Source organism: Geotrypetes seraphini, chromosome 16 (assembly GCF_902459505.1).
Source record: "Geotrypetes seraphini chromosome 16, aGeoSer1.1, whole genome shotgun sequence".
Classification (NCBI taxonomy): domain Eukaryota; kingdom Metazoa; phylum Chordata; class Amphibia; order Gymnophiona; family Dermophiidae; genus Geotrypetes; species Geotrypetes seraphini.
In genome coordinates, this window is record NC_047099.1 from 14,933,149 (window position 1) to 14,941,332 (window position 8,184).

General features: G+C 41.4%; 1 protein-coding gene across 1 annotated transcript; it reads right to left on the reverse strand.

The window, feature by feature from the left end:
- Nucleotides 1-780: 780 nt before the first annotated feature.
- Nucleotides 781-1,752, reverse strand: LOC117349721 (olfactory receptor 1019-like). The gene has a single exon (XM_033923312.1). It carries the CDS (start codon nt 1,750-1,752, stop codon nt 781-783), a length of 972 nt encoding a protein of 323 aa, XP_033779203.1.
- Between the last annotated feature and the right edge of the window lie 6,432 nt (nt 1,753-8,184).

The following is an 8,184-nucleotide window of genomic DNA, read 5'->3' on the forward strand; positions in this document are numbered from 1 at the left end:
TGTAGATAGGAAAGGCCAGTAGCATACCTGGTGGGATGGGAACCAGGGCAGAGCACCCCCGTCCTCCAGGTAATGGTAAGGTATGTGGATCGGTCACGGGAGAGAGAAGATGGAATGATGCTGGAAGGGAAGAAAAAGGTGGAAATAGGGAAGGTAAAAGGGGAAATGGGAGCCTGAATATGGGTAGGTAAAAGGAAGGGAGAGGGGTTACTGCTGGACAGGGAGAGCAGGGAAAGGGACTACTAGACAGGGGGGAGGTAAAAGGAAGGGAAAAGGGCTACTGCTGGACAGGGGGAGCAGGGAAGAGGTACTGCTGGACATGAGAGGTAAAAGGAAGGGAGAAGAAACAGAAAGAAAGACAGACAGACAGGGGGCCAGGGAGAGAGACAGAAAGAAAGAAAGAAAGAAAGGGGGCATGGAGAAAGAAAGACTGACAGAAAGAAAGAAACGCCTCGGTGCCCCATTGTGCTAAAAGTCTACACACATATTCTAGCATCTATTTAATGTAACGGGCTTAAACACTAGTTTCAAATAAATGATTGTATCAGCATTTTGTTAATCACATTCCTTCCTTGGTTTATGTTTTTGAAGTACAAAGCTAATATGTTGATAAATTTGCCTAGAATTACTATTTAAAGGAAGATGAGTTTATTTGTTCATATACTTATTCAGAGTTATGTTTCTGTTTTCCTCAAGTTTATTGAACATGAACCAGGAAGGTAATCAAATCAAGATCAGAGTTCAACATGTGGACCTGGTGGAACTCTTCTATCTGGGAGATTACTTCTGGCTTCTTTGTTGGTCCTCCTTGAATTTTATAGTTTTTGAACATATATCAAACATTTTTTTGAGCGCACTTTTAACATCCTTGTTCCGCAGGCTGTAAATAATGGGGTTTAACATGGGAATCACAGCCATGTAGAGTAGAGAGAAGAGCTTGTCCTGCTCTGGTGATTGTAGTGATGCTGGTCTCATATACATGCAGATAACGGTACCATAGAACAGAATGACGACAATCAAGTGGGAGGAACAGGTAGAGAAGGCCTTGTGTCTACCCTGTGAAGACCGTATTTTCAAGATGGCAGAAATTATGTAGGCATAGGATGATAAAGTCATGAGAAATGGGATGAAACCCATGAATATACCCTCAATAAAGATAGTAAGTTGGAAACTGTGAATGTCGTTGCAGGCAAGGTCCATTAGAGGTGGGAGGTCGCAGAAAAAATGATTGATTATGTTGTCATGGCAGAATACGAGTCGGGAAATAAAGGCCATGTAGGGCACTGTATCCAACAAGCCAGTAATCCATGAAGCAGCTGCCAATAAAATGCAGATTCTCTTATTCATGATAAGGGCATAGCTCAAAGGGTTGCAGATCGCCACATAGCGGTCATAAGACATGGCACTGAGCAGAAAGAACTCAGTGCTAGTGAAAGACAGGAAGAAATACAACTGGGTCACACATTCTATGAAGGTGATCACATTATTCCCTGTCAGGAGGCATGCAATCATTTTTGGGATGGTGATTGAGGTACAGCAGAGATCCAAAAAGGAGAGATTACAGAGGAAGAAGTACATGGGGGTGTGCAAACGGGAAGTCAGACATACAGCTGTGACTATGAGGAGGTTTCCTGAAATTGAAATGAGGTAGAGAAGGGAAAGTCCCAGAGAAATGAAGGGTTGCAGCTTTGGGAGATCCGAGAATCCCAAAAGGATAAATCCAGGGAACAAAGTGTCATTATTCCACACCATCCTGTTCAGTGAAAGCCTGGCAGATTTTAATAGAGAAAATCATCTTACATATTAAGTTTAAAGAAGACACAAAAAAAATAGCTACTGACTGTTTAGTTTCATGAATTTTATTTCAAAATGGAAAACTGAAAATGCATATAACAGAACATTAAGATCAAAGGATTTGGACTCTCTACAATGTAGTTATCCCAAACCATTTCTTAATTACATAATTACATCCGCAGTAGATATGTCTTAATGCTCTGTGTCAGAGATAATTCTGTTGTTATAGACTATAAAAAAAAAAAAAAGAAACATGAAAAATATTTCTTACATTACTATGGGGTCTTTTTACTAAAGTTTAATGTGTTTAGCACAAGCCTTTCAGCATTTAACGTATGCTGAATTTTACTTGAAGGACCCTTTACGAAGCCACGTTAGCGGTTTAACGCGTGTAATAGCGCGCGCTAATTTGCCGGCCACGCCGGCCGCTACCGCCTCTTCTTTAAGCAGGCGGTAGTTTTTCGGCTAGCACGGAGGTTAGCGTGCGCTACAAAGGTGCGTGCGATAAAGCCGATAACGCAGCTTCGTAAAAGGAGCCCTTTGTGTCATTTCCCATCTAAAATAACACACACACATATACAAATAAAAATACGTTTTTTTGGTTTAGTTGGGAGTGTTGTATTTGGGGGGAGGAGGTGTTTAAAGTTTGATTTTGTTTCATTTCCAATTTTTTTTTTTTTTTATATCTGCACAAAAATTTGGTTATTAATTCTGTCCTTGACAATTAAATGGATAAGGAAAGATAACTTCTCCCCCCCTATCAGTTTTCCCACCCCTCTGGCTATCCCTGGACCTTTTCTTCCAAAATCATGACTTAGGAGAGGATTTACTGTTATTCTTGCCCTACTGGTATTGTACTTCAAAATGGTACCAGTTGACCTAACACCAGTACTATCTAGCGGCACAAACATATTTTGAAATGACTGCAGAATGGTTTGAACAGTGTGATTTGTAAGTGCTGCAGCGATGGGGACAGGAATGACTAGGAATCACTTGGTCCTCATTTGGACCCCTGAACAGATTAGGATGCTGGACAGATTCTGGAAGGCTGAGGGAGGGGCAAGCCCGAGGTGCAAGACAAAACAACCGAATAATAATAAAAAAGAAATTTATTTTAGCCTAATGATTAGTGGAGTAGCCTGAGGACCTGGGTTCAATGGAGGGCTAAGTGACAAATTAAGGACCTTTATATAATATGCAAACCGCTTTGATTGCAAACACAGAAAGGCGGTATATCAAATCCCATTCCCTTACCCTTTTCTTCTGTTTCATCTACAATTCCTATTTCACTCGAAATAAAAGAATGTCCTTTATCATATACATATTAAAGCATTTCAGTGCTTATTATCCCTTAACACCCCCTCCCCCTTTACAACGCTATGCTAGCAGCTGCTGCTGTAGTAATCACTCTGACATCCACAGGGAATTAATGGATGCTGGATTTTTTTTGCTGCAAAGCAGCTGCTAGTGCGGCTTTGTAAAAGAAGCCCTAAATCACATGCATTTTTTTTCAATATTTAGCAAAATCCATATTGTAAAATATAATGTGCATCAAAGCTAATTTCATATTCTCAGAAGCAGGTCCCTGAAGAAGAACATTTGTTAGAAACTTAGACCCATGTGGTGGACAGCATTATAAATATGGTTATCTTGGATTTACAAGATATGGAATATTGGAATTTGACTTGAGGTTTTAATGAATAAAATAAGGGGGGAAAAACAGTGGCCAATTTGTGGCTATCATGCTCCAAAATATCTACATAGTAACATAGTAGATGACAACAGATCAAGACCCGAGTGGTCCAACCCGTCTGCCCGACCTTACCCACTCTTTCAATTACTGATTTACCGGTTCTGGGCCAGAACCCAAAGCTCTGCCCGGTAAAAAGCTTAGGTTCCATCTGCTGAAGTCTCCATTAAAGCTCACTCCAACCCATCTAAACCATCGAAGCCCTCCCCCAGCCCATCCTCAACCAAACGGCCAAATACAGACACAGACCATGCAAGTCTACCCAGTACTGGTCTTAGTTCTTCAATAGTTACTATATATATATATAAATATATATATAAAAATAAGAGGGTGCTGAAAAGTTCTGAGCTCAACCAAGAAGAGGATGACATGGATATGGTTCAATCAATGATCTGAAAAAAATGTAAAAAAAACCCCCAAAACCCTCATAGAATTTCCTTTATGCAAATTGGCACCTAATGAAATAAGATAGCACTCTTTTCAGCTACAATGGCAAAATAACACTCAGAATTTAAGAAGTTGGTTGGTAGGGCTGAGAACTTTTCAGCATCACCTCGTGTGTAATAAAAGTGATCCAAGTATAGGGCAATCAAGCCACTGTGACATCAGCGACGAGGTTGGCTCTTATTGGTGGAATGAGGCATTATGACATCACAATCTCAGCTCTGGTAATCAGAGACTGAGACTGTTCACACTAGGAGGAGATGCTGAAAAGTTCTCAGTCCTGCCAAGAAGAGAATGGTGTAGATATGGCACTTAACGAAGTAAGGGATAAAATAATGTTCAGAATTTAGGAAGTTGGTTGGTTGGGATAATAACTTTTCAGCACCCCGTCATATGTATATCAATCTTTTTTTCTTTTTCATAAAGTATTACTGCATATGTTGTAAGAAATAATATATCAAGATATCTGGGGTTGTAATATTGGTCACTTGGAATAATATGCACTTCTCCCTCCCTATTTAAGGTACTATCCGGTCTAGCCCCTCTTCTCCTTCTCAACCAACAGACATAAGAGAAGAACACACCTGAAGTTCGTTTCCCCATCGGCTAGAGGATGTAAATTTAAGAGACACCATCAACAACTTCTATCGTACCAAGCAGCCACATGGGGCAAAGACCTGGAAAAACTAATTATACACGCAAATAACTATGGTGAATTTAGGAAACATCTAAAAACATACCTGTTCTTGAAGTACCTAGGTAACGAATCTGCACAGTCGACCCCATCACAATCTCACCCCCCCAAATCTGATCCCGTAAACTGTTAACCACTAATCTCTAGCTATGAATGTTCCATTCAATTTGTAGAATCTTCTAATTCATTGTAAACCGCATTGAATCTTTTTAATTCATTGTAATTCATAGAATCTTTCTAATTCATTGTAAACCACATAGAACTTCATAGTCCTGCGGTATATAAACTGTTATTATTATTATTATTCATGAGGGTTGGGGTGAATAGGGAAAATTTATGAATAATTTTTGGGCCAGCTCTGACCCACCCTTGGACCTTACCTGGTGGTCGAGCGGTGACGCGGGGCAGGAGCGATCTTCCTACACTCCTGCCCCATGCAGAGCTGTGCTGTGAGTTCCCATGGTCTCACATAATAGACAAATATCCACTTAACAAAACTCCCTTCCATTTGATACCTGGATCAATAAACACAGTGCTGTCATTCACCATTAAAGGGCTACAAACACCATCTATATGGCTTTCACATCACATGGAGGGTTTTTGTTCCCCTAGATGCAAATGTATAGTGAATCCTAGCCCAAGCTCGATCAATAAGGATCTGTAGTGTGAAACTTATGACATCTGAAGAGTGTCAGCAAGTACTTTAGGCTCACAATGAGAGCAATCTCGTAGCAATGCTTACCTGTGGTTGTATTTTCCTGATGCCTTCTTAAGCTGAGCTACTTTTTCTCCTCAACAATCAAAGGAAGGACAGAAGTCTGGCATATATCAGCGCTGAGTCCTTATAAGCTGCCTTACTGCTGCTGAATAAGAGGGTAAATTAGAAGAAAGGATTTTATGAGTTTGCAGTAATCCACTGAGAGCTCATCCTCTGAAGAACAGGTTTATGGAAATGTTTCCTCAGTTGGACATCGCATCACTGCATGAAGTAATGGGGGTAAGGAATGTAATACTCAGTGACAACGACAGATTCCTCTCATTAATGGCACACATTTGCTACAAAACACCATTCAACAATATTCCCTCATAGGTTTGACAACTTCTATTCTGTATCACCTGGACCACCATAAGTTGGTTATCTTAATCTCGATAGATCTGTCTGTGGCATTTGATACAATTGATCACAACTTGCTTTTGCGTCGCCTGCAATCAATAGGCATAACAGATCAAATTCTAGATTGGTTTACTTCTTATCTTGCCGACCGTGACTCAATAGTTACCTTCATCATCTAAGCAGTTTAAAAATCCTTTTGGGATTGCGCAAGGGTCAATTCTATCCCCTCTGTTATTTAATATCTTTCTTGCGCTGCTGTTAACATTAAGACAATCAATCGGCTTCTCTATCTACGCCTATGCAGATGATATTCAGTTGGTTCATGTATTAGACCCCCGACAAATCATTAGAGATACATGAGATCAATTCAGAAATGGAATCTAATATAATAAAACGCTAGGCCGCGCATGCGCACTTCCTATGTGTGCGCCGGTTTTCCGTGAGCTGTAGCGACACATAGGAAGTGCGCATGCGCGGCTTACAGTCTGGAGCGGTGAGCGGTGGCTACTGTCACGATCCCCGCCTGCGTTTATTGCTCTTGACGTCGCCGCGATGTAGGGACCCGCAGGTAGGAATGCGCATGCCCCTACAGTACTCTCTCCACTCTCTCTCTTCCTCCCCCCCCTGAAGCGGATGTCGACCGCGGCGGCCCGAGTAGGATGGCGGCTGCGGCGGCTGCTGGCCACGGCAGCTGTCGGTGGTTGCAGGCTGCGGCAGCCAAACCCGGAAAGCATTTTAACATAAGTAGGAAGGAAGGTATGGGGGGGAGGAAAATACTGCACAGGGAAGTGGGGTGGGAGGGAAATGCTGCAACACAAGGAAATGGAGGGGCAGAAAAGGGGTTGATGGACAGGAGAAGAGGTGCTGATGAACAAGGAGGGGGGGGGCAGAAAAATGAAGACAGGCCTACTGCTGGACAGATGATGGACAGGGGGAGGTAAAACAAAGGGAGAAGGGCTTCTGCTGGATAAGGTGAGCAGTGATGGGGTGGTGGAGGACACAGGGGAGGTAAAAGGAAGGGAGAATGGACAGGGGGAGCAGACAAGGGGTGGTAGTGGACAGCCAAGGAAAAAAAAAAAGACAGAAATACAGAAAGCGGCTAAGGAGAGAGAGAAAAAAATAAAGACAGACACACACACATATTCTAGCACCCGTTAATGTAACGGGCTATAAGACTAGTTAATTCATAATTGGTTGATGGGGAATATGTTATCTCTGAATGTCGAGAAATCCAAAGTTATGCTTTTTACAAACAAACAGTTGTTTAATGAAAGCCACATGTAGCACTCCAAAATAAGTAAGCCAGTGCGACTCCCACTCCTTACAGGAGAGATGTAATGAAGTATCTTGAGCCCAATTTTCATACAGAGCATTAGGATATTGGAATTTAATCATTTTAATCAATTTGTACCACCTTGAGGCCTCACCCTTTTTCCCAGTAAATGCTGTGCACCATTCAAGAATAGTAGGCTTATCATGTGTTAGAGAAACTTTATTCAAGAAAGACTGAATACTATGTCGCAATTGAACCCACTGAAAAAACTGGGTTGGCGGCAAGTTATAAGCAGAGGATAATTCAGCAAAATTAGACAATGTTTTATTCACCAGAACTTGTGAAATGGACCATATACCAACTTTGATCCATGATTTCCATTCAACATGCTGACCCTGGATTTTAACGTGTGGGTTTAGCCATATAGGTGCAAGAGTAGTAGAATTCCATTTAACAGGTGTTAGAACATCCAGGTCATTTAATGCCACAGTGGTAGAGTTCAGTATCAGATTGTCCGTATGCTAGGAGCAAGTGTTGCAAAAGGAATGACGTTCCAATTTTAGCCAGGGTGGAATGACACGGAGCATTTCTTCCATGAGCCACTTAGAACCCTGTCGGCCCAAAAACATACCTGTTGCATAGGTGTCTGTACCTTTTCAAGCACATGATATATCCTTCCATTAGTTGATATAGCAAACACAACAGTCTACATCATAATGCACATCTTGTCTTTGAACTTATAGAGAAGCCATGATTTCAGACAGAGCATTTAAGATATCACTTTCTACATACATTACTAATCACTAATTACTCATTCAAACTGGTTCCTTAACAAAGCTTTCATGAAAGTTTCTTAAATTAAGGAGCTCATCTCCACACCTGTGTAGCTCCATCCTACTTACTATGTGAGGTGGGGGCAGGGAACCTCAGAGTATTGCCATATTATCTGTGAAACAACCAATAAGACACAGTTCAAGCCGCTGAACTCAACATAGTACCTGTATACCATAAGTCTACATAAGCACAGACAATACAAAGTACATTATTCCATTGTGTTAAATAGGTTTGACCCCCAAAAATACCAAACCCCTGCATGGGAGAAAATACATTTTAGT